This window comes from Bubalus kerabau, chromosome 22 (assembly GCF_029407905.1).
Source record: "Bubalus kerabau isolate K-KA32 ecotype Philippines breed swamp buffalo chromosome 22, PCC_UOA_SB_1v2, whole genome shotgun sequence".
Classification (NCBI taxonomy): domain Eukaryota; kingdom Metazoa; phylum Chordata; class Mammalia; order Artiodactyla; family Bovidae; genus Bubalus; species Bubalus kerabau.
Window position 1 is genome coordinate 52,493,320 of NC_073645.1, and position 26,693 is coordinate 52,520,012.

A 26,693-nucleotide genomic window follows, 5' to 3' on the forward strand; every position below is an offset into this window, starting at 1 on the left:
ACTGGCTGAGCTGGGAAAAGCAAACCGTTTCTCACTCCCAGGCCCCCGGCTGGTAAGTCAGCCTCAAAGTGAAGTGGAACCTCCACCAAAGACCAAATGAAATGAGTTACTGTGAAGCACCTTGGCAATTAGGCTTCTGAACCATTTGGGGGGAGTGGGTGGTGCCTAGTTCCTGTTTACTCACTCAGCTGTGGCCACTTGTTTACAACCCATGGACTGTAGCCCACGGGGCCCCTCTGTGCATGGGATTCTCCTGGCAAGAATACTGGAGTGGGTTGCCATTTCCTACTCCAGGTGCCTTCCTGACCCAGGGACCTAAGCCTCATCTCCCACAAGTCTCCTACCTTGCAGGCAGATTCTTTACCCTTGAGCCACTGAAGAAGCCCGGGGTGGTGCCTAGCAGCTGGATAAAGAGGCTTCCAAGAAATTGTAAAGGTGCAATCCTACAGAAGCCTAGCCCTATAAGTATTGACAGGTCTATCTCAACAAGACATGTGGGTATGGCTTTTGTGGAATCTGACACATAGAAAACTCACAAAAATTTTAAGAATGTTGTACCAGCGGAAGGACAACCTGCCTGGACCTAGTCCAGATGGCTGACCTGCAATATCATGAGTTAAATGAGTGGTCACTCTTGTAAGCCACTACATGGACTGGTTGGTTAGTCAGCAAAACATCACTTTTCCATTATGCCACTAATAAAATTCTTCACCTTCCATTTGATGTGAATAGCCATTTTCTAAAATAGATCAAGAAATAAAATATCAACAGTCTAGTTCCAATGGAAGAGCTAACCGACAAAATCACAGAACTGAAAAGTAGCAGCTGTGGAAAGAGACCGCCTCTGGAGCAGGGATTCCAGGCCCCGAGGCAGGAGACCCTCGTTCTTCATCCTGATCTTCTGTGCCCACGTGCCCAGACGCGTGAGTGAACGCACGTGAGACCCCACGGGACGAGAGCCCACGGGACGAGAGCCCACGGGACGAGACCCCACGGGACGAGAGCCCACGGGGCGAGAGCCCACGGGACGAGACCCACGGGGCGAGAGCCCACGGGACGAGAGCCCACGGGACGAGAGCCCTGGGAAACACCGCAGGTCGGAAGTGCTGGAGGCACCGTGACGCATAGCAGGCCCGGGCTTTAGCTGGGGGTCAGGGCGCATGTCCAGGAGAAAGGGAGCCCCATGAGTGAACCACGTGAAGTTGGGGGTGTTGGGGTACCTGAGGGAGGCAGCCTGCAAGGATTATTTAAGCGGTGATGGGTGAAACACGACAGTGAGGTGCTGTCAGGATTTACAGCAGGGACAGGCACTCCAACTGAAATTAACGTTTGGTTGGAGAGCAGCCAGCAGCCAGCTCACTCAGGACACTGCCCCTGCTGGTCCCGCCAGGACTTCAGAGTCAGGGTGTCCCAGTTTGGTGGGACGGCCTCGGTGGGCTCTGGTCAAGATGACCAGTTGAGGAGGGCTTCCACCAGCTCACCTGAATGTGCTTTCCCTCTGGACAGAGTCATCTGCGTGACCTCAGCAGCACCATAGACTAAAGGGCCCTGGTCCCCTGGTCCTGCTCAGCTGCTCCTAGAATGTCAGCGCTGCTCCCCTGGCAGGCGGGGGAGCCAGGAAAGACATGGAGCATCTCAGTCTCAGGAGCACAGCCGAGCGCGCTGTCTTCCTGCCCAGGACACCTGGCCTTCGGGCAGCTGGCTGGGGACAAGGGGAGCTGCGGTAGTTACGGGAAGGGCAGGTCCTGCAGGGGACCCAGGATAAACAGACCCCGCTCAGGGCTGCTGCAGAGGCACCTGGAGAAAGTCAGGCTCCAGCCCCAGAGACAGGGACATGCTGGCAGCATCCACCGCACCGGAACCCAGGCGGCCCCGGAAGTGAGCCTCATTTCAGCCCCACCCGCCCCATCAGAGAAATCGGAAACCCCCGGGGATGGATCTGCCCTGATGAAACAGTGGCAGGACCTCCCGCTTTCTCGAAGGGGCCTCCCTGGTGCTTCTGTCACCAGCGTGCGGAGCAGGGCGCCGTGACCAACACACGCTGGAAGAAGTGTCGGTGAGACGTAATTACAAGGCAAGTGAAAGTAGGCTGTGGGAGCGACATCAATGAACAGCATTTAATCCGTTAGGCAGTCGTGCCTGCTTAACCTCTTCGGGATTCTTTGAGTTTGTCTATGATTAAATCTTTTTGGAAATAAGAGCCAATATCATAGTTGGCTAATAGGTTTAAAATAATAAATTTATTTTAAAAACCATGAGAGGTCTACATCGGCTTTGGCTTCCAAAGTGCCTGCAGTAACGCCGCTTGTAAAGCTCATGCCCTTCCATCCAAGGAGGCTTCTCTGTCTGCATCCTCTCCCCACAAAGGCACGGCTCTCCCAGGGCAGGCGCCACGGGCACGCAAAGTCAGCGCTCACCAGCCTCCCAGAATACCAGGACCCTCTGCGACCCGGTTCTCCAGTGTCCACTCCAGAGGTGGGGCCGCCCTTCGTGGCCAGAGTGATAAAGCCTGGCTAATAGCATCACGTCCTATCACAGAGCTGGCCCGAGGTCTGCACTGGTGCCAGGGATGCAGCGGGCGCTGCACACACATGCACTCAATGCTTCCATCTGCTAAGGGAGCCGTGTGCCAGGGGCCGAAGGGGGACAGCTGGAAGGCTGGACTAAAAAGCTGGCCCAGCGGCAGAGGTGTCCGTGGGGCCTGGTGTGTGGGCAGAGGGCGCTGGCCCTCAGCATCCCACGAGCATCACATTCCTCCAGGCTCTGAAGTCTTCACCCCAGGATCACTGCTGGGAGGAGGCGCTGGGACCACAGTGTGGGAGGGTCATTCCAGCCACAGTGCTGTTGACCCCCTGGGTGCTGGACTGGGCCGGGCAGGAGGGAGGGTCACATGGCAGGCTCACAGTCCAGTGACAGTGGACAGTCCCTGAGCAGGACACATGTTCCCCTACGTGCACTCAGGGAGGCTTTCTGGGGGTGATGCCAGCTGAGTGTTCAAGGATGAGCAGGTGTCAGCCAGGATCACCATGGACAGAAGCCTGGACATCCCGAGCGAGGCAGGGAAGGCTGGGTGTGGTGGGCGGGCTGGAGGCAGGTGCAGAGGCCACTGGGGAGAGGTCCACATGCCTGGCCAGGACATGATGCTGGAGCCTGGGGGTGGGGGCATGCGGGGTGGGGACCACATGGCATGGGGCAGCCTATAGGCTGCAGTCTATGCCTGGCCGTAGGAAGAGTGGGCCAGCTGGGCAGAGGCTACACCAGCGACAGAGGGAAAGCTGGGGGCCCGTGAAGCCCCTCCTCACCCTCCTCTGTTGTCTCTGCAGAGCGCTCCTCCACGTGGCTGCCTGTGCCCGCCTGTGCAGAACCCAGGGACCACTGGAGTGCACCAGAGCCACCAGGGGCTTGGCAGAACTTGAGCAGAGGGAAGGGACTTGGTCCAGAGAAGAAGTCCAGGGTCACCTTCGGCCCCACAGGCAGGACGTCTGCATGGAGGAGACGTGTTCAAGCTTCGTCTGCTCTGAGCACCTTGGGCTGGAAGCCACTGGCTGGCACCCAGAGTTACAGGCTCCAGGGACAGGATCACCAGGACTCTGTGTCCAAATGTGCATGCAAAGCCCCTTCCCAACACCCTCGACACCCACCACCCAGGAGCCTGGGCCCAAAGAATCCCCAAGTTCACATATGCACAGAGTCACAGTTACTTATATGCACCTGAGGACTTGTGCATGTGGACGGGGCATGCACGTCTGATCTGGATACAGACACTCTGGTTTTCGGTCCCCTCAGCAGCACTCCCCACCTCACCTGTGACAGGTAATGACTTATTCCAGGGGAAGGGGCCGAGAGGCCCGGCCACAGCCCCTCCTGGTCTTCCCTGCGAGGGAGCAGACACTGGCTCCAAGGCCAGCACCCTCTTCCCACCGAGAGGCCTGATGCCCACTGCCCCGAGTCCTCTAGCCTCCCCCACCACTCCACCCAGGAGACCCACAGCCCCTCCTCCTGTAGACATCTGGATGAACAAGTGTGGAATCGGGGGAACGTGGAAGGCAGAAGCTGGGGGTGACACTGTGGAGCTGGCAATTTAGCCACAAGAGCCGGTGGTTTCATTGGAAGTTGTAGCCCTCAGCTCGGACAACTACGTTGGAGAAACCTAGCGTGGACTGAGGAGGGAGGACCCAGGGCAGAGCCCTTGGGGGTTGGGGGTGACAAGAGGCACACAGCATGCGCGCGGGGCAGAGTGGCACCCAGGGAGTCAGGATAACCAGCCTCACGGTGACAGGGAGGCAAATGGAACAAGGACGTGTCAGGAGGTGAAGAAGATTAACTTGGTCAAATGCCATAAAAGGCCAGTAATTGGAGGATGGGAAACACACACTTAAATTGAGGAAAGTCCAGGTTGTGACCCCAATAAGAGCAAATCCAGCAGAGTGGAGAAGCAAGATCCGCTTGGATTGAGGGCAAAAGAAAACAGGAAGAGAGAAATAGGGCCGTGTGCAGTAACATGGATGGACCTAGAGACTGTCATGCCAAGCGGAGTAAGTCAGACAGAGAAAGGCAAATATCAGATGGTATCACTTATGTGTGGACTCAAAAAAAGGGGCTTATATAACTTCAAATGAACTTATGTACAAAATAGAAACAGTCACAAATTTAGAAAATAAGCTTATGGCTACCGGGGTGAAGAGGGGATGGATAAATTGGGAGACTGAGATTAACATATACACACTGCTGCTGCTGCTGCTGCTGCTGCTAAGTCGCTCAGTCGTCTCCGACTCTGTGCGACCCCATGGACTGCAGCCCACCAGACTTCTCCATCCATGGGATTTTCCAGGCAAGAGTACAGGAGTGGGGTGCCATTGCCTTCTCCAAACATATACACACTACTATATATAAAACAGATAAGCAACAAGGACCTATTGTATAGCCCAGGGAACTCTACTCAGTCCTCTGTAACGGCCTGACCTCTGTAGGAAAAGAATCTGAAAGAGTGGAAGCGTGTGTGTGTTATAACCGACTCACTTTGCTGCACACCTGGCACTACCACAGCGATGTGCATCAATTACACCCCAATAAAACGTTAAAAAAAGAAAATTCAGATGTTCCCTACATGCTTCACCCCTGCAGAGCCCATTACCAGGAGTAGATCTGAGTGGGTCATCCCTGTCACCTTCACGAATGTAACATTCCAATTAAAAAACAGGAAAACAAAGGAAGACAGCTGGCTGGGAAAAGCCATCCTCCAGGCCCGCGCGGCACTTAAATGTCAGGGATGCTGAAAGCCAGCTCCATGGGGCTGTTTAAAGCCCAGCATCTGCAAGTCCCAGACAAGAGTCATCCTCTCCAGGGAAGCCGAACACTAGGGTCCCTGTGAGAAGAAGAAGCACGCTCTGTCCTTCTGGTCACCATCACCCTTTCAGTTCTTTCTTGAGAAGCCTCAGATGTACATGCGTGTTCCTTCCACGTGTGTACACTAGCAAACATCGCTGCTGTTCCGTCACTCAGTCATGTCTGACTCTCTGAGACCCTGTGGGCTGCAGCACGCCAGGCCTCCCTCCCCATCACCATCTCCCGGAGCTTGCTCAAACCCATGCCCATCGAGTGGGTGATGCCATCCACCATCTCGTCCTCTGTTGTCCCCTTCTCCTCCTGCCTTCAGTCTTTCCCAGAACCAGGGTCTTTTCTAATTAATAGACTCTAACACACACCCAATCCCCTGTCAGAACGTGGACGCGTGAGTCCTCGCCGTCTGCCCTGGTGTCCTGACCCCAGCCTCCACCACCCTCCTGCACACATCAGCAGCTGGTCTAGGGGGCTGCGAAAGCCACACCCCCCTCCTCCCTTTCTGATCTTTGCAGGACAGCATGGGCCGTCAGGCCAGCAGCTGAGAACCCGGGTGCAGGGCAGTCCTGTCTGGCCACTCCTAATTCAGACACGGCCCTCCTCCCTGAGGAGAGCTTTGCCTGCAGAAAGCAGCTCATACCTGCCCAAGCCCCTGGACTGGACCCTGCGCCCAAGCCCCGCCCTTGGGCCTGTGGTTTAGCCTCATGCTTGACCACAAGGGCCGCCCGCTGACCTGGCCAGAGGGGAGAGCAGGAAGCCTTCCCGGGCTGGGAAGGCTGGGTGGGGCCAGGCAGGGTCCGGGCCATTTTGTCTGCTCTTTTCCAGATGATCAGAAACTGTTTCTCTGTCCTGAAGTGATGGGCTTCCCTTCCCCTCACCCCCTGGCATCCCTGGTCTCAGCCCCCACCTCAGCCACCCAGCCCTCCCTGAACCCCTCACCCCCGTGGGGCCAGTGGCACCTGGCTCCTCCCCAGCCCACGCCTGGGTGCATGGTGATAGGTGATGTGGGGTGACTTCCCAGCCCCGCTCAAGGTGAGCCCCCAGGCATGGTCCACACCTGGGTGCGTGGTGATAGGTGATGTGGGGTGACTTCCCAGCCCCCTTAAAGGTAAGCCCCCAGGCACGGTCCTTCTCGTGGCCTCTGCCTTTGATGCTCTATGATGCTGAACTCCAGGAGCAGCTGAACAGCCAAGAGCAATTCAAAGAGCTGCTTTGTCTCCAGCAGAAAGCAAACGGGACGCAGCCGATGCCACCTTCTGTGGCTGGAGATGGGATCACAAGCACCCACGTCCCCCGCGTGAGCTGAGCAGCTGTGCCCGGGAGACAGAACAACAGCTTCAGGAGGAAGTGAACCCAGGAGGACCACTCCTCTGTTCGGTCAGTAGGACTGTATTTACATAGGGGAGAACAGGAAAGGACTGTGTTCTCTGCAAGCTGTATGGACAACAAAGGGGGCAATTCTACAGAGTGATTTAATCTTAACCGTCTGGCCTCACCTGATCGACGGACGTTCCCACCTGTCTTCTAGCCGCCAAGCCTCCTGTTCAGGTAACACCCTTGGGGCCAGTCTAAGTGCCGATCAGGGAGAGATAGCCCCGTGGGTGCTCAGCCTGGGGAGACGAACCATAAACTGCACGGCTCACAGTCAGTTAAGCGGCGGGTGAGAGAAGGCAGGACAGGAGTGTGAATCAGTTAAGCGGCGGGTGAGAGAAGGCAGGACAGGAGTGTGAATCAGTTAAGCGGCGGGTGAGAGAAGGCAGGACAGGAGTGTGGAGGCTGCGCCAGCTGCGGTGGACCGAGCAGTCAAAGCGGGCGCCGTGGACGAGGTCGGCTGTCAGCCGGCTTTCAGTGAGGTCTGGGATGCAGACAGAGCGAGAGGAGAGGCCGTGGGACAGGCTGGGGGGAGCCCAGCAGGGAGGCTGCAGGAGGCGGCTCCGACATCCAGCCCCTCTCCTTTCTGAGCACCCTCCCTCTTCTCATGAAGATGGCCCTGTGGCCCTTCCCTGGGTGGGCCCAGCCTGCACCGAGACGGGGTGCCCGGGGAGCCTGGACCCGGCAAGAGCGGGGCCCCATGCTGCTGCTGGCCCACCCCCACCAGCCCCCTGCCCCTTACGGGAAAGATGCCCTGCGCATCTCATCTCAAGAACCCGGGAGACACCAGGGTGGTGAGCGCACCTCAGACGCGATTCGTAACCCAGGGTCCAGCTCAGCCGCTCCCAGGCACCTCGGGGGATGGGAGGCCAGCGGTAGGAGCTACACTGCCGGGGGGGCGGCTTCCCAGCCACGCCGGCCCCTTGTGCTCCACGCAGCGGCCGACGGTTCAGCTGTGAGCCGACCTCCCAAAGAAACAAGGCACTCACGCGCTGCTCGCTAAGGAGGGTGGCCCTTAACTTCAGCATCCATAGGCTGCAAACTACCAACGCGATGATTCAACAACCCGTACCGCCCTTAGCTAAAGGTTCCTAAGTGATGACTTTTTTTTTTTTAGTTTATTAAACTTTTTTTTTAATTAATTTATTTTAATTGGAGGCTAATTACTTTACAATACTGTAGTGGTTTTTGCCATACATTCACATGAATCAGCCACGGGTGTACATGTGTCCCCCATCCTGAATCCCCGTCCCACCTCCCTTCCCATCGCATCCCTCAGGGTTGTCCCAGTGCACCAGCCCTGAGCGTCCTGTCTCATGAATCGAACCTGGGCTGGCGATCTATTTCACATATGATAATATACATGTTTCAATGCTATTCTCTCAAATCATCCCACCCTCGCCTTCTCCCACAGAGTCCAAAAGTCTATTCCTTACATCTGTGTCTCTTCTGCTGTCTTGCATATAGGGTCATCATTACCATTTTTCTAAATTCCATATATATGCATTAATATACTATGTTCGTATATTTCTTTCCGACTTACTTCACTCTGTATAATCGGCTCCAGTTTCATCCACCTCATTAGAACTGATTCAAATGCATTCTTTTTAATAGCTGAGTAATAATCCATTGTGTATATGTACCACAATTTTCTTATCCATTCGTCTGCCAATGGACATCGAGGTTGCTTCCATGTCCTGGCTATTGTAAACAGTGCTGCAATGAACACTGGAGTACACGTGTCTCTTTCAATTCTGTTTTCCTTGGTGTGTGTGCCCAGCAGTGGGATTGTGGGGTCTTACAGCAGTTCTATTTCCGGTTTTTTAAGGAACCTCCATACTTCTCTCCATAGTGGCTGTCAGTTCAGTTCAATCGCTCAGTAGTGTCCAACTCTTTGTCTGACCCCATGAATCGCAGCATGTCAGGCCTTCCTGTCCATCATCAACTCCCAGAGTTTACTCAAACTCATGTCCATTGAGTCAGTGATGCCATCCAACCATCTCATCTTCTGTTGTCCCCTTCTCCTCCTGCTCTCAATCTTTCCCAGCATCAGGGTCGTTTCAAATGAGCCAGCTCTTCATATCAGGTGGCCAAAGTATTGGAGCTTCAGCTTCAGGATTAGTCATGCCAATGAATATTCAGGGTTGATTTCCCTCAGGATGGACTGGTTGGATCTCCTTGCAGTCCAAGGGACTCTCAAGAGTCTTCTCCAACACCACAGTTCAAAAGCATTAATTCTTTGATGCTCAGCTTTCTTTATAGTCCCACTCTCATATCCATACACGACTACTGGAAAAACCATAGCCTTGACTAGATGGACCTTTGTTGGCAAAGTAATGTCTCTGCTTTTTAATATGCTGTCTAGGTTGGTCATAACTTTTCTTCCAAGGAGTAAGCATCTTTTAATTTCATGGCTGCAATCACCATCTGCAGTGATTTTGGAGCCCCCCCCCCCAAAATAAAGTCTGACACTGTTTTCACTGTTTCCCCATTTATTTCCCATGAAGTGATGGGACCAGATGCCATGATCTTAGTTTTCTGAATGTTGAGCTTTAAGCCAACTTTTTCACTCTCTTCTTTCACTTTCATCAAGAGGCTTTTGAGTTCCTCTTCACTTTCTGCCATAAGGGTGGTATCATCTGCATATCTGAGGTTATTGATATTTCTCCCAGAAATCTTGATTCCAGCTTGTGCTTCCTCCAGCCCAGCGTTTCTCAGGATGTACTATGCATATAAGTTAAATAAGCAGATTGACAATATACAGCCTTGACATACTCCTTTTCCTCTTTGGAACCAGTCTGTTGTTCCATGTCCAGTTCTAACTGTTGCTTCCTGACCTGCATACAGGTTTCTCAAGAGGCAGGTCAGGTGGTCTGGTATTCCCATCTCTTTTCAGAATTTTCCACAGTTTATTGTGATCCACACAGTCAAAGGCTTTGGCATAGTCAATAAAGCAGAAATAGATGTTTTTCTGGAACTCTCTTGCTTTTTCCATGATCCAGAGGATGTTGGCAATTTGATGTCTGGTTCCTCTGCCTTTTCTAAAACCAGCTTGAACATCTGGAAGTTCACGGTTCACGTATTACTGAAGCCTGGCTCGGAGAATTTTGAGCATTATTTTACCAGCATGTGAGATGAGTGCAATTGTGCAGCAGTTTGAGCATTCTTTGGCATTGCCTTTCTTTGGGGTTGGAATGAAAACTGACCTTTTCCAGTCCTGTGGCCACACTGCTGAGTTAATTTGCTGGCATATTGAGTGTAGAACTTTCACAGCATCATCTTTAGGATTTGAAATAGCTCAACTGGAATTCTATCACCTCCACTAGCTTTGTCCATAGTGATGCTTCCTAAGGCCCACTTGACTTCACATTCCAGGATGTCTGGCTCTAGGTGAGTGATCACACCATCGTGATTATCTGGGTCATGAAGATCTTTTCTGTACAGTTCTTCTGTGTATTCTTGCCATCTCTTCTTAATATCTTCTGCTTCTGTTAGGTCCATACCATTTCTGTCCTTTATTGAACCCATCTTTGCATGAAATGTTCCCCTGGTATCTTTAATTTTCTTGAAAAGATCTCTAATCTTTCCCATTCTATTGTTTTCCTCTATTTCTTTGCATTGATTACTGAGGAAGGCTTTCTTATCTCTTGCTATTCTTTGGAACTCTGCATTCAAATGGGTATATCTCTCCTTTTCTCCTTTGCTTTTCACTTCTCTTCTTTTCACAGGTATTTGTAAGGCCTCCTCAGACAGCCATTTTGCTTTTTTGCATTTCTTTTTCTTGGGGATGGTCTTGCTCCCTGTCTCCTGTACAATATCATGAACCTCCATCCATAGTTCATCAGGCACTCTGTCTATCAGATCTACAGTGGCTGTACTAGTTTGCGTTCCCACCAGCAGTGTAAGAGGGTTCCCTTTTCTCTGCACTGTCTCCAGCATTTATTGTTGCAGACTTTTTGATAGCAGCCATTCTGACTGGCATGAGATGGTACCTCATTGTGGTTTTGATTTGCATTTCTCTGATAATTAGTAATATTGAGCATCTTTTCATGTGTTTGTTAGCCATCTGTATGCCTTCTTTGGAGAAATGTCTGTTTAGTTCTTTGGCCCATTTTTGGATTGGGTCGTTTATTTTTCTGGTATTGAGCTGCATGAGCTGCTTGTATATTTTTGAGATTAATTATTTGTCAGTTGCTTCATTTGCTATTATTTTCTCCCATTCTGAATGCTGTCTTTTAACCTTGCTTATAGTTTCCCTCGTTGTGCAAAAACTTTTAAGTTTAATTAGGTCCCATTTTTTTTAGGTTCCATTTGTTTATTTTTGCTTTCATTTCCGTTACTCTTAGAGGTGAGTCATAGAGGATCCTGCTGTGATTTACATCAGAGAGTGTTTTGCCTATGTTTTCCTCTAGGCTCACTTCTTCTTCACGTGAGCCAGCATCTCAGGCTGTGTGGACACTGGCCTTTGAGGCATCCTTGCCCTTCCTGAGCTTTTCTCCACAGCTGGAGCTGCCAGAGGACCAGGCGCCTTGAGGATGCTTGTTAAACCACCGTCCCACAGGCTGCCGAAGTTTCGGCACCAAGGGCAAAAGGCCAGCTCCCTCCCTGACTCAGGTCAGCAGTAAGCACAGGCCCACCCTTCCCCAGGCAGTCTCTGCGTGGCCTTCATCTTGCTGGCCCAACAGAGGGGTCTGTTTGGGCCTGAAGATGCTTCCAGGGGCTTCCTGAACCACGGTCTCCAGTGAGTGCACATCCAGCCACTGCGTCCCCTCCCACACCCTCCACCACTTGCCGGGATAATGTTTCCAAGGCGATCTCATCACAGGTCAGAAGAGATGGCCCAGCCCGGGAGGGGGCTGCTGCTCTTGTTACAGCAAACTTGCCAAGACAAGGCTCTTGTCTTGTCTGTGACCGCGGCAACAGGACCTAGTGAAGCAGCCAAGCCTCTTAAGGATGCGCTCCATTAAAGCCACAACCTTCGTGCCCCTTCTTCCTTCTGCAGACCAAGCTAATCTTCTTAGTCCTTCCGGAATCTCTTCTAAAAATGCCCTTCCCCCAGCCCCACCTCCCTGCCCCAGGAATCGGACAACACGCATCATGCATGTGAGTACTGCCCTGTCTGCCTGGGCTGGTCAATGTCCTTGCAGCCCCAGGGGCCTAGCCACAGCCCTGGTCATCAGGCCACGCATTCCAGCTCAGTGGCTCTATGGCTGAATGTGAACTGTGGCAGGTGGATGGGACCAGTGGCGGGAGCCACGGATGGCGATGCCTAGAAAAGAAAGGGCAGGCCCTCGGAAGGGACTTGAGTCCCAGGCTCACTTGTCTGTGGTCCTGGTCTCCCATCCAGTGGGTGAAGGGCAGCAGAGAGAAAGAAGCCGGAAACGGAGATGGAGCTAATTCCAGACAATGAGAAATGCTACAGGGGAAGTGAACAGGTGAGTCAAGAAGGAGTTGATTCCTGAGGGTCCTTCGGGATGAGAGGGCAGGACCGCATCTCAGCTGAGCCTGAACAGTGGAGGAGAGCCTCGAGCGGGGCCACGGCTGGTGCAAAGGCCCTGAGGCAGCCAGGCTTGAGGTGTCTGAGGCTCAGCAGGAAAGCAGAGATTGGGAGGAGCAGCAGCAGAAGCACAGGCTGCGGTCACAACGGGGGCTCCAGAGACTCTGGGGAGAAGCCTGGGGCTTGTACTGAGCTGCATGGGAGAAAGTCACCGGGGTCCTGAGCAGGGGAAGGCTTGGTCTCACGCACATTTTGAGACCTGAACGCTGGCTGCTGTGGGGAGAGTGTGCGACAGGGACATGTGGAAGCACAGAGATTGGGGCAGCAGGCTCAGCTGGGAGGTCATGTGGGTTTGGACGAGGAAGTCAGACATAGGGAGCAGGTTGGGAGGGACTATGGTGCCAGTGGGTGGATGTGAGGCTTCAGGCAGAAGGAGGACCAAGGATGAGTCTGGGGTGCAGAGCACAGAAAATGGGCAAGTTGGGCGGAATTTATGAATTAGGGAGAACTAGTGGAGTAGACAGCGTATTAAAAAGCAGAGACACCACTCTGCCCACAAAGGTCCATAGAGTCCAAGCTACGGTTTTCCCAGAAGTCATGTATGGATGTGAGAGTTGCACCATAAGGAAAGTTGAGCACTCAAGAATTGGTGCTTTCAAATTGTGGTGTTGGAGAAGACTCTTGAGAGTCCCTTGGACTGCAAGGAGATCCAACCTGTCAATCTTGAAGGAAATCAACCCTGAAATATTCATTGGAAGGACTAATGTTGAAGCTGAAGCTCCAATACTTTGGCCACCTGGTGCAAAGAACTGACAAATTGGAAAAGGCCCTGATGCTGGGAAAGATTGAAGGCGGGAGGAGAAGGGGACGACAGAGGATGAGATGGTTGGATAGTGTCACCAACCGATTCAGTGGTCATGAATCTGAGCAGACTCCTGGAGACAGTGAAGGACAGAGGAGCTTGGCATGCTGCAGTCCATGGGGTCGCGGGGTCAGGCGTGACTTAGCGGCTGAACAACAGCGACCAGATAAGCACACTTGGGACACGGCAGAGAGCAAGGGCCCTGCACTCCTGGGCTCCACAGGTCTGTGCAAAGATGCCCCTGCCAACCCGGAAGGATGCTCAGAAGGAGAGGTAAAGGCTTCCAGAGGAAAGGGGGCAGCTGGCCCGACACCTCCCACAGCGGAAAGAACTCGTGTGGACTCACACGGACCAACAAACACGGCACCACAGTGAACGTGACCGCACCGCAGCTGCCAGGACCGGCAGGGGCTTCACAGAAAAACAACAACAAAACACCACATCGTTTTGAGCAAAAAAGGCAATCACAGGAGAATGCACAAACTATGATTACATTTATGTAAAATTCAGAAAGCGCCTAAACTCGGAAACACATTGTTAGAAATAATGCTTCTACGTAAACATGCTTCTGAAAAACAGCACAGCGGTGATGGGCCCCTATTCAGGAGATAATTATTCCTGGGGAGGGTTGCAGCTCCCAGGGGTGCTGGGGTACGGAAACGGCTATTTTGGGGCTCAGAGGGAGGTACTGGGGGTCTATTATATCCGCGTTCTTTATACTTGGCACAAACATAGACATGTTTTTGTGTGCAGGCTGGATTGCCAGTTCTTTTCAAAGGAAGAGTGAGCTGAAGCTAACAGTGTGGATGGCAAGTGCATCTCGAGTGACGGGAGCTCCTCAGGGAAGGCGGCGCCAGGTAGGTCCCAGGGGAGTTTTCTAGATGGATCACCTAAAACAGGCCGGCGTGTCGATAGGAGGGGCTCACAGCTGGATCTGCACTGAGAAAATTCTGCACTCGATGTGGCCCAAACGTCTTAACACCTGCTTGACGAGTTTCATCTTGCATCCATAACATGAGTTCACGGGTGGATAACAAACTAGACATAGTCCCCTCTTGTCCGTGTAAATCCAATACGTTTTCTCCTAAAAGCAGCTCATTCTCCCCATTAGAAACACATATGTCTTTCTCACGGAAGCCAGCTGAGTCTCTGGCACTCTGGGGTGTGAGTAATTACGCTGCAGCGGTATTTCTGCCTCTACAAACCTCTAAAATGTTAATATGTATTATGACATGTTTGATTAGAGTGGAGGAGGAAACAACTCCCGGGTAGAAAGAGAAGAGGCTGCACGCCCAGACGGCTGGGTTACTGTGGTTACACAGCCTGGTTCGGCAGCCACGGGTTCCGCTGATGCGACAAGCAGACGGCTCCGCAGAGGCCTCGAGGACTCTGGCTTGGCGACTTTGCTGCCTTGTTATGCAGCCTGGCTGGTAAGTTCCTGATAGTGAAAAGAAGAGTCACTTCCCAGCTGTTCTGTGGCAGGACAAAATGTTAAATTTAGACCATGAAATGGCTCTGGAAGCAAAAGAACAGGTGGTAAATGGCTTCCAAGGCAGATGGCACTTTTAATGGCTGTGCTCACCAGTCACTTGCTGAACCGGAGACCATGGCGGTCACTCACGCTCTGCCATTTTCACTTGAACGCTTACGGAATGGGGGGTGAAGTCTTAAAAATAGCTACCATCATTCTTAAAAAGGATCACTTTGTTTCATCAGACAGGAGCAGATGCTGGTGTGGCAAGGTGCTTTTACCCTCCCTACGGTGGGTGCCCACTTCACACTCCGTTGTAACATCGAGGGGTCCGCTGAGGGGTGCAGGTCAGAGGCCCCCCGGGAGAGGGCCCCCCTGGAGAGGGCCAGGAAGCAGGTCCTCCCGGCGGATCCTTTGGTACGGCTTCAGTTCTCCCCTGACAAACTCCACCTTCTCCTTAAAAACTAAAATATAGGATACAAGGCATGCTTTTCCCTGAACACGTTCCTTTCTCAACCTGAAAATTCCAAGGCTTCAGGAACAGTTGAGAATAAGGCGAAGCACATTAGCTGAGACCTGCTGGAAGGAAATGAAAAGAAGGGCAGCCAGCCCTCCCCGTCTGCTGACCCTCTTTAACCAGCTGCCCGCCCACGTCTGAGTGCCCTCCAGTGAGGTCTCTCCAGGTGAACCCTCTTCTTCCTACCCTTTCCCCAACCTCACCCCTGATTCAGGAGCAAGCATGAGACAGACGGCATCAGAAATTACAGCAATCACGTGAACAAGTGGAAGGAAGAGTCAGTATTCATCCCCTGGAGAATGGACTCTGAGGTCCAGGCAATTGCTGGAGGGTTAGTCTCGGATGGTGCTTCAGGGTGGGCAGGGAGGGGCAACATGTCCTGCCAGCACGTGACTCCCAGGCTGGGCGGGGGGCAGCGACCGCACAGACCGACGTGAACCAGTGGGAGACCCCGGGGCGCGCGGGCTCGTCCAGAAGAGCAGTGGCATGGACTAACTGGGCTGTACATGCCAGCAATGCTCTCGAAGAGAAAACCCGCTTTTGAACTGAATGTGGAATGGGTCAAGGGGTTCTCTAGGGTATCTTATTCGAAATCCTAAACCATGACAAAGGCATATCATTCAGCGGTGCTCGTGGCTGATCTTCTTTCCAGCACCAAGCCTTCTTTTGGGTCCTTCAGTTACTGGATCAGAACTCTCAGGGAGCCTCTTCACACACTGATCCTGGTCTCCACCAGGTAGGTGGACGTCTAGACCATGAACTAGGCCTTCTCCATGGAAGCACCTCTAACATCTGGGGCCAGATTCTCCTTCCCACGGGGCTATCTCGGGCTGCCACGTGTGTAGCTGAATCCCTGGTCTCTACACCAGCAACAACCACCAGGTCTCAACAACCAAAGAGCACCTCTGGCCGTGGGTGAGGGTCCCTGGGAGCAAGCTTCCCTCCGCTGAGAATCACACAGCTAAACCACGCAGGGCTCCTGAGGTTATCAGGCTTTTATTACCAAGCCAAGGGCACAAATAAAATAGTGTAAATCACTTATCTAAAACGGAATTATCTTCTAAATAGAAACAGGATTACTCAACTGTAGATACATTGAAGTTTACACGCTTTTGTGACTTCCCTGTGGTCCAGTGGGTACGAATCCAACTTCCAGTGCAGGGAATACAGGATGGATCCCTGGTCGGGGAACTAGATCTCACATGATGTAGAGCAACCAAGCCCATGCACTGCAAGTTCTGAGCCCCTGCCCTCTGGACCCCAAGAGCCATGACTAGACATCCCAGTTCAGTTCAGTTCAGTTCAGTCGCTCAGTCATGTCCAGCTCTTTGTGACTCCATGGACCACAGCACACCAGGCCTCCCCGTCCATCACCAACTCCCGGAGCTTGCTCAAACTTATGTCCATCAAGTCAGCGACGCCATCCAACCCTCTTATCCTCTGTCGTCCCCTTCTCCTCCCGCCTTCAATCTTTCCCAGCATCAGGGTCTTTTCAAATCAGTCAGCTCTTTGCATTATGTGGCTGAAGTATTGGAGTTTCAGCTTCAGCATCAGCCCTTCCAATGAACACCCAGGGCTGATCTCCTTTAGGAAGGACTGGTTGGATCTCCTTGCAGTCCAAGGGACTCTCAAGAGTCTTCTCCAACACCACAGTTCAAAAGCATCAATTCAAAAGACAGCGCAGGCACCGCAGAGAAGGAGTCTACGTGCTACAACTGAGACCCAACACAGCCAAATTAATTCATATTAAAATCGATTTGAACACGGAGCAGTCTTCACGGGGAGATGATCCTCTGAGGCTCTGAAACCTTTGCTGGCGATGCCACTCGGTCCCCTCAGTCGCCCTCCCCCCACCAGCCCTCCTTCCTCCCAACCCCCTCCCTCCTCCTCCCCACCTGCCTCAAATGGGTTAGGGGTCTCCCAGCAGAAAGCACAGACCTCCACTGAGAGTCAGGACCATCCACTCTTCAGTCTCACTGGATCTCATTCCATGGGCTGCTGATACTGGTTAAAAACCCACTCTGACACACACTATCTGCCCTCGGTCTCTTTCAAGTCTTGGTTTCCAGAAAGCATCCCAGGGAAACGCTGGGAAGGGTTTCACCACGGGTACAGGCAGTCCCTCTCAAATGCCTTCTGCTGACGTCAAGATGAGCAAGCCGGGGCAGCCGGACTAGGGGTACAGCTGGTCCTGCCTCCCCAAGAACCGCTTCCAGGGGCAGCCCTGGCAGAACCACATGCACCACTCATGCCTGGGACTGGCCAAAGAGCCCAGAGGGTGCCCACCAGGCTGGGGTCATCGGCCCAGACAAACAGCCCCGGTTCCACCCCTGCAATTATCAGGGTTTCCAGGAGAGAGGGACCAATGCCAACACCACAGAGGCTATTTCAGCAGCCACCTGTTGAGTGCGGCCCCTTCATGCTCTGAGAGCCACTTCAGCAGTTTTCTACAAGATAGATCCATGGATACTGCCTTTGTCTAACTGAATACACATGATGGCAAATTTGATTATAGAGCCTTATAAAATACCAACACGGAAAGACGCCTGATGATTATGTTGCTTTATAAATCACACGAGACATGAAGAGTGAAGCCGCCCCTGGGGTACACAAGGTCTGGTTTGGGGTTCTTTCTAAGATTAATTTGCTCAGAAAATAGTAAGTTATCCTTAATAAATGCCAATGGACTGATGGATTTTAACCAAAATCTTGACACAGCTGTAAATTATGTTCCACACAAGAGATTATCCATGCGTTTTATTTATTTCCCCCATCACACCCTAAGTGCATGTTCACTGACATGCTGAAATAGAAATAACAGTCTGTTCTTGAGAATACAACTTTCTATTGACCAACTAATTTACCAAATTAACACAGAAACACGCACGCCCAGGCCCAGTGTTGAGAAGACCACAACACTTACGCTAGGAACAAGCCCAGAAAGCCAGTAACACTCCCCAGTCTGGAAGTAATGAAACCAGGTTATCTCTAGTTCTCCCACAAAGATGCATTTGTGTGTGTGTGTGTGCATGTGTGTGTGCGTATGTGCGTGTGTGTGTGTGTGTGCGTGTGTGTGCGCGTGTGTGCGTGCGCGCGCGTGTGTGCGTGTGCGCGCGTGCGTGTGTTTGCGTGTGCGTGTGCGTGTGTGTACGTGTGTGTGCGTGTGTGTGTGCGCACGTGTGTGCATGCGTGTGTGTGTGCACGCGTGTGTGTGTGCGCGCGCACGTGTGTGCGCGTGTGTGTGTGCGCGTGTGTGTGTGTGCGTGCATGTGTGCGTGCGCGTGTGTGTGCGTGTGTGTGTGCGCGCGTGTGTGTGTGTGCGTGTGTGTGTGTGTGCGTGTGTGTGCGTGCGCGCGTGTGTGTGTGTGTGCGTGTGTGTGCGTGTGTGTGTGTGTGTGTGTGTGTGTGTGTATCACAATCCAGTGGTGTCTCTGTCACTGATAACAGAGCCATCAATGATGTAACCCTGGAGAAGGAAATGGCCCCACTGCAGTACTCTTGCCTGGGAAATCCCACAGACAGAGGAGCCTGGCAGGCTACAGTCCACAAGGTCACAAAGAGCTGGACACGACTTAGCGATTAAACAAACAATGAAACAATACTAGTATACAATTCTAGGATTAACTCTGGTATAGAATTAATAATCCCACAGAATTTCTATCCAAGTCTTACTGTATCATGTGCAAAACTAGAACTGCAATAGATAGTACTAACTCACAAGACTCCAGCACCTACTAAGCGTCCTCCAAATCAGTCCTGCTTTTGTGACATTTAAGGACCGTCCCAAACTTGCATTCACCAGGACGGCCGGGCACATGCCTGCTGGCGACAGTGAGCAGGCACGCGTGTGCAAGCTGAGGACAACCAGCCGGGATCAGGCCCTCCAGCTCCCTCATCCTCATCCCTCTCCTTCCTGAGACCCTCATCCTGCACCTGAGCTCACAACACCCGTGTCCGCCAGCCCCGCCTCGGCCCCGAGGACTTCGAACAGCAGGCCCACCGCATGGGGGACTCAGAGCCTTGGTGGCCCCCTTGGCGCCCAGCCACGGGCTTTGGTGGGCCCCTGCACAGGCCCTGCCGTGATGGGGGGACCCACCCCTCCTGCTCATTGCAGGCCCGGGCCAGCCCAGGAGGGACAGCTCAGTGAGAGCCCCAGGCGAGTCTGAGCTATGTACATTTTTGTTTCATTAACTCGGATACATAGTTCTTTTTTTTTTTTTTTTCCGGATACATAGTTCTTTTCCAGCACATTGCCTGTGCTTTCTTCCAAGTTCTGCCTCAGACAATTAGATATTTCTCTTATGTGCAACATTCCCCGTGAAGAGTAAGTAAAGGCTTGCCTCGTTTCTTCAAATGGAAACCTGAACTTTGTTTCACAGCAGGAAATGCCCAGGTTGACCCACTGACCCAAGCGGCCTTGGTCAGTGGGACTGAGGTCCATGAGTGTGGTCTGAGGATGAGCACACCCGGGAATCCCTCCCCAGTGCTCCCAGCACCAGAACCCAGGAAACCATGGACCTGGAGGCCAGCAGGGCCCCACCTGGGCTGCCATGCTGTGGACTCTCGCCAGCCCACGGCTCGGAGAGACCGGGCTGGGTACTTACCGGGGAAGGCTGCGGTCCGCAAGGGCATTCTGATGGGCGCCAGGGTCAGCAAGTGGCAGGGCTGCACCCTGGAGGGGGACGGGCCCCCGAGCCCCTCGGGGTCCACGGAGACCACGGCTGTGGCGGCGGCTGCGATGGCCACGGTGGGGCCGCTGCCCGTGGGCTTAAGGCCGCTGTGACAAGCACCTGCAGAGGGGGACAGGGAGGTCAGCACAGGACGCCTGGCGTCCACTGGAGACAACGCCATTTCATTACGGAGCATTTGAGCACCAAGAAAACAAGAGTGTGGTGACCCCCTTTCTTGGAAGCCCATGACCTGGCCACTGTCCCTGAAGTAAGAGTGATGAGTTCTCAACCCGCCCAGATGCCACCTGGGCACAGAGCTGTGTGCCATCAGGGTCACAGTCTCCAGAGGACAAGCCTGCCTTAGACAGAAGGCACTTTGCTGCCGCTCACAGTAAGAGGGTCAGTAAACACAGCCTCTTACACGGTCACCTCCATTTCTACACAGCCGCTGGGTCAACCAGTCTTCACTTGGTTGAATAGATGCCAAGCATGTTCTCGGTCTCAGGGACAGAGCTGCACGTCTCACACTTTAAATAGCAAAGGGCACACTTGGTGCCAGATTCCTGCGTTTCTGTTCATTTCTGTCTTTCTGTATTTTCCAAGTGCGGTATGATGGCATTCACAGACTTTTTAAATTTAATTTTTTATAGAGCAGGTTTAGAGTTACAGACAACTTGAGCAGAAAGTACACAGAATTCCCACATACTTCCCTCTTATCACCCGCTTGGATTGGGTGCTACATTCATGAACCAACACTGATACATTATGACCCCAGGTCTATACTTACATTATGGTCCACCGTTCGTGCTGTACATTCTACAAGTTTCATCAAAGGCAGAACTAAAAACCCTGTGTGCTCTGCCTGTTCATCTCTGCAAGCCAGAAGTGACTGAACACAATGAGGAAGACATGGTGGAAGCTGAGACGGGCTGAGAGCAAGGCCTCTCGTACCATTAGTCAAGGTATGAAGAATTGATGCTTTTGAACTGTCATGTTGGAGAAGACTCTTGAGAGACCCTTGGACTGCAAGGAGATCCAACCAGTCCATTCTGAAGGAGATCCGCCCTGGGATTTCTTTGGAAGGAATGATGTTAAAGCTGAAACTCCAGTACTTTGGCCACCTCATGTGAAGAATTGACTCATTGGAAAAGACTCTGATGCTGGGAGGGATTGGGGGCAGGAGGAGAAGGGGACGACAGAGGATGAGATCTGACTCGATGGACATGAGTCTGAGTGAACTCCGGGAGTTGGTGATGGACAGGGAGGCCTGGTGTGCTGTAATTCATGGGGTCGCAAAGAGTTGGACACGACTAAGTGACTGAACTGAACTGAACTGAACTGAAAGCAAAGGAAATGTTCTTGAAGGCAATTAAAAGTGTTGCTGTAGAAGCTGCAGCAAGTTATTCAGAAGATCTAGCTAAGATAACTCATGAAGATGACTATACTAAATAATGTATTTTCAATGTAGACAAAGCAGCCTTATATTGAAATAAGATGGCATCTAGGACTTTCTTAGCTAGAGAGGAGAAGTCAATGCTTCAAAGCTTCAAAGGGCAGCCGACTCTCTTGTTAGGGGCTATCGCAGCTAGCCCCTAACTTTAAGTTGAAGCCAATACATTCACCATTCCAAAAATCCCAGGCCCTTAAGCATTATGCTAAATCTACCCTCCTGTGCTCTACAAACAGGATAGCCATAGCACATCTCTTTATACAGGCTTACTAAACATTTGAAGCCCACTGCTGAGACCTACTTCTCAGGAGGAAAAAAAAACAGATTTATTTCAAAATATTACTGCTCATTGACAATGCTCCTGGTCACCCAGGAACTTTGACAGACAGGACAGACAGGACATTAATGTTCTCATACCTGCTAATGCAGCATCCATTCTACAGCCCATGGATGCAGGAGTCACTTTGACTTCTAAGTCTTATTATGTAAGAATTACATTTCATAAAGCTTCTGCTGCATGCTCAGTTATGTCTGATTCTTTGCAACCCCATGGATTGTAGCCACCAGGCTCCTCTATCCATGGGACTTCCCAGGCAAGAATACTGGAGTGGGTTGCCATTTCTTCTTCCAGAGGATCTTGCTGACCCAGGGATTGAACCCGTCTTCTGCATCGAGAGCTAAATTCTTTACCACCGATCTACCTGGAAAGCCCCTCATAAGGCTATAACTGCCATAGACGATGATTTCTCTGGTGGATCTGGGAAAAGTCAACTGAAAGCCTTCTGCAAAGGATTCACCATTCAAAATGTCATTAAGAGCATCTAAGATTCCTGGGAAGAGATCAAACCATCAACCTTAACAGGAGTTTAGATGAAGTTTGTTCCAAGCTTCGTGGGCAACTTTGAGGGCAGTGGGGAGGGAACTGCAGATGTTGTGGAAATAGCGGGAGAACTAGAGTGAGACGTGGCGCCTGAAGACGTGCGTGAACTGCTGCACGTTCGTGCTAAACTTTATGTATGAGCACGGAGCTGCCTCTTAAGGATGAGCAAAGAGAGCAGTTCTTTGGGATGGAATCTACACCTGGTGAAGGCGCTGTAACAACTGCTGAAATGACAGCAAAGCATGTTGACTATCACACACACTTAGCTGAGAAAGCAGTGAGAAGTTTCGAGAGCACTGACTCAAGTTTTGAAAGAAGATCTACTGTGAGTTAAATGCTATCAGATGACACTGCAGGCAAAAGAGAAATCATTCTTGAGAAGAAATAAACTTATGTGGCAAATTCATTGCTGTATTATTTTAAGAAACGGCTGTAGCCACCCCAAGCTTTGGCAACATCACCCTGGTCAGTCAACAGCCGTCAGCATCACGCAAGTTCCTCCAGCAAAAAGGCTACAACCTGCTGAAGACTCAGATGATGGCTAGCAGTTATTAGCAATAAGGTATTTTTAAATTAAGGAATGTATGCTGTTTTACACATAATGCTATTGCACACTTAATGGGCTGTACGATAATGCAAAGATAATGTTTATATGCATCTGGAAGCCAAAACATTGCTTTATTACTGTATTTCTTTTATTGCAGTGGTCTGGAACCAAACCTGCTATATCTCCCAAGTGTGTCTGTTTGTATTTAAAGCCCCCTGCATCCTTTCATGGCTCGATGGCTCATTTCCTTTTATTACTGAGTAATATTCCATTGTATGGATGTACCACAGTTCACCCATTCACCTGCTGAAGGCTTTCCTGGTTGTTTTTAAGTATTTAAAATTACAAATAAAATTGTTGCAAATGTTTGCGTGCATGTTTTTGTTTGGACATGAGTTCTGAACTCATTTGGGTAAATACCAAGGAATGTGACTGCTGGGTCACACAGTGAGACTACATTTTGCTTTATAAGAAACTGCCAGACTGTCCGGCAAAGCGGCTGCACCTTTGCGCATCCCCACCAGCCACGAAGAAGAGTTCACGTTGCCCCACGCCGCGTCTGCACTTGGCGTCCGTGCTTGGGTTTCAGACGTTCCGGCAGGGGCGCAGTGAGGTCTCATTGTCACACACAGATTTAAAGTCAGGGGAAACCCAGTGTTCAATATAGATTGTCTTACTTAATAAAAACACATTATAAAAAGGTATAAAATGGAGAAAATAAGGGTCTAAAAACATCCCACAGCCCCCCGCCCCCAGCTGAACACTGTGGACCTTCTGCCATGCAGCCAACCAGAAGTTTCCAGAGGCAAGGTCTGGACTGCCAGCACAGCGAACGCACTGCTCTCCCACAAGGCGTTAGAATAAATGCGTCCCCCTTCATTAAATGGCCCTCCCAAGTCCAGTTATTAACCAGAGCCCAGTATTCCCAGCAATGGACCCACCGCACAAAACTGCCTGTTCACTCAACCAGCCACCATTACAGCAGGGGTTGCCCGGTCAATAGCTCTGTGGGTACAGACTCCGCCGGCAATGCTGGAGACACAGGAGACACAAGTTCGATCCCTGGGTTGAGGAGATCCCCTGGAGAAGGAAATGGCAACTGACTACAGTATTCTTGCCTGGAAAAAAAAAAAAACCCTATGGACAGAGGAGCCTGGTGGGCTACAGTCCACAGGGTCTCACAGTCAGCCATGACTGAGCAACTAGGCACACAGTATAAATAAGCATGACTTACACGACTGCGTTTAAAAAAAAGTTACTTTCTGCATTTCGTGCCTAACCCAGGATGGATGTTCAGGGTCAAAGCAGGGTGAGCATTTTACGGCATGCAGAGTCAGTTTAATAAGGTAATTCTGAGGAAGCCCACACACGGTGAGGCTTCACACAAAACTCCTTTGTAGTTTCCGCTTCCCTCCTTCGGGGCTCCTGTGTGTCATCTCGCCGCCCGTGCTGTCAGTGGGGTTTAACTCCTGGGCCGTTTTCAGAGTCAGGTCTGCCGCTGTGACGCAGGGCTCCAAACGACTGCGTATCTCGAAGCCGCTTGGTGGTAGGCTACTCTCGAATTTGTTGAATAACTGGATCTTTGGTTCAAAATGAAGATGGTCTTGAAGCAAAGGAAGAGAGAGTAACTAACAGTGACTTGAACGGTTGCCAAGGCAAGAGCATTTTACAGATGGGCATGTGGAAACAGTTTTATCTTCAAGTGATTTTGCTGTCAAAAATGATGATTCAACCAAAGGAAAAAAAAAAAGTAAACCTTATCTGCCTCTTAAAAAAAAAAAAAAACCTCAGAAAGATAGCTTTTAACCTGCTTTGCATCCATTTGGGTACATATAAAAATGCACCACTCACTAGTTAGAGCACAAAATCGACTGCGTAGTATCAGTGGAAATAGAAAGTTAATAATCAATGTTGCCAAAATTACTGTCATAATTGGTGGACGAGATGAGACGGAAAGAAGGGATCTTGTCACCGCCAGGCTCCCACCAGCTCAGCCTTGCTCAGGCGCATCGAGTGTCGATGCCAGAGCCAGGTACTGGGTGCGGGAGGAGGACCTGGTTCCCGGCCTCCAAGACACGGAGCACAGGTGAGCGCAACCCGGGCGGGCAGCTGGAAGAGGCAGCACGCGCCGGGAGGGGAGCGGCCCAGGAGCCCCCCGTGACCCCCGTCTGGAGTCCAGCGCAGGCGGGAGCCACTGGCAGCGTCCCTCCCTTTTCCATCCCCTGGCCCCCCAGGCCAGGTGTTTATGGAGCGTCTCCACCTGTCAGACTGCACGCAGCCTGGGGCAGGAAAGATGAGGCCATGGGAGGCGCTGATGCAAAAGATAATGGCCCGCATGGACACGCTGCCCGTGGACCCCAGCCAGGAGACGCGCAGGGAGGACGGGCCCCGCGAAGCCAGCTGCTCCTCGGGAAAGGCCTCTGAGCCGAGTCTTGGAAGACGAGCAGGCACTCAATAAATTGTGTCAACTGATAAGTCATTATCATAACTTGCTTTCCCCAAAGGACTGCAGAGAATCCCTTAGTTGAGTAAATAAACTGAGATAAGAGGTCCAGCCAAAAAAATAAGAAAAAAAAAACTGCTAAGCCAGCTAAGAGATAAGCCAGAAATGCTCTCCCATAAGGATTACTTATAAAATCAATGTTTTAAGCAAAACAGTAATTAACCGTGTGCTTCCCTTGGAGGCGGCCGGCAGCCGCGGGTTCACTGGTCGGGCTCACGGGCTCGTTCTGCCACTTCCATCACGGCCGCCACTCCGCAGCTCCCCCTCCGATGGCCAAACGTGCAAAGAAGCACTGCTTGTGCTCTACTCTGAGTGACCCCAGGGGAGCCACGCGCAGGAGAACCTCCACGGCCCTTGTTTGCAGAGCGTGGGACTCAATGCGATTCGGGGGACTCACAGGGGCCCTGGACAAAGTCCGCACTGACCCCCAGGCTAGGTGTGTCTGCCCCGGGCAGGGCGGGCGCTGGGGCCCCTCTGGCTTAACACACCCTCCCTCCCCCTGGGCGAGCTGCAGTGTCGGGACGGGGGTCTCCTTTGAGCCGCCAGAGCCCACCCTGCGGTCCGCATGGGGGCCTCGGGTCACTGACACACCAAGGGAGGCCTCACAGGACATGGAGCATGGGCTCTGTGCAGATCACTGGCCTCTCCCATCACCAGCCTCCAAACCCAGAGCCTAGCCAGCAGCTAGGGTCTGCTTTTCCCAGGATTCAACAGGAAAAAAAAAAAAAAGGAAGAGAAAGGCTGGTGGCCCTGGGGTGGTGGGACAGGCAGGGGCTCTGGAACCATCTAGGCTGAGCTGCCCGTCAGGCGCCGTGTGCTCCAGGGTATCCACGCGGGCTGGGTGGCCCAGTCTGTTCTGGTCTCCTGGGTTTTCTCTTCCTCTCAGGCCTGCCCTGGACTCTCAGCCCCGGGGTCTCCATCAGTGGCCGCGTTCGGCGGGGGGCAGGGGAGCGGCAGTGCTAGAGAAGACCCCCGCTGTGTCCCTGCTGTGGAAGGCCTGCCCTGGCACTGGAGGGTCCTCGGAATTTTGACCACCAGCGGGCTGCAGGGTATGTAAGCCACTAGAGACCTCACTCCTGTATCCGTCCAGAAGAGCAGGGTGAAGGCCTCGCCTGGAGCATCAGATGCTGAAGACACGGTGGAGAGGGAGACCCTCGTCTCGGGCTGCAGAGGGTGCGTCAGAAACAGCAGGACGAGGCGGGTCTTCTGATGAAAAGGATGCACGCCTGATAACGCAGGAGATGCCGTGCTCTCCCCTCATCCACGGCCCCAAAGAACAGACAGTCATCAGTTTCTTTCTTTGTTCAGCAAACGATTTAGCTGCTGTGGAATCCTCCAGGTGAGCTATCTTCCAACTGGTCATTATTTCTGCAAACCCAAGTGCATGGTCGAGAGGAGACTGCACGCAGCGTCCGCGTGCGGGGCTTCGCCTGTGTTCACACATGGAAGGCGGGTCAGGGGTCTTCCGTGACACTTCTGGCTTTGACACGCGAGCAGAGGGAAGGACAAGGGGACAGAGTCAGAACTCAGGCTCGTCCTTCCTGCCCTGTCCACTGAGGGCGGGTGTCCCTGCGCCCTGACCTCT

The 26,693-nt window shown here is 52.2% G+C and overlaps 1 protein-coding gene across 1 annotated transcript in view; it reads right to left on the reverse strand.

Moving 5' to 3' along the window:
- TCERG1L (transcription elongation regulator 1 like) overlaps positions 1-26,693 on the reverse strand; it is a 196,235-nt gene that overhangs the window by 135,960 nt on the left and 33,582 nt on the right. Inside the window, exon 4 of the mRNA XM_055560279.1 lies at positions 19,663-19,848. Within this exon, the coding sequence (XP_055416254.1) occupies positions 19,663-19,848 (186 nt within the window). The remainder of the gene's footprint in view (positions 1-19,662; positions 19,849-26,693) is intronic.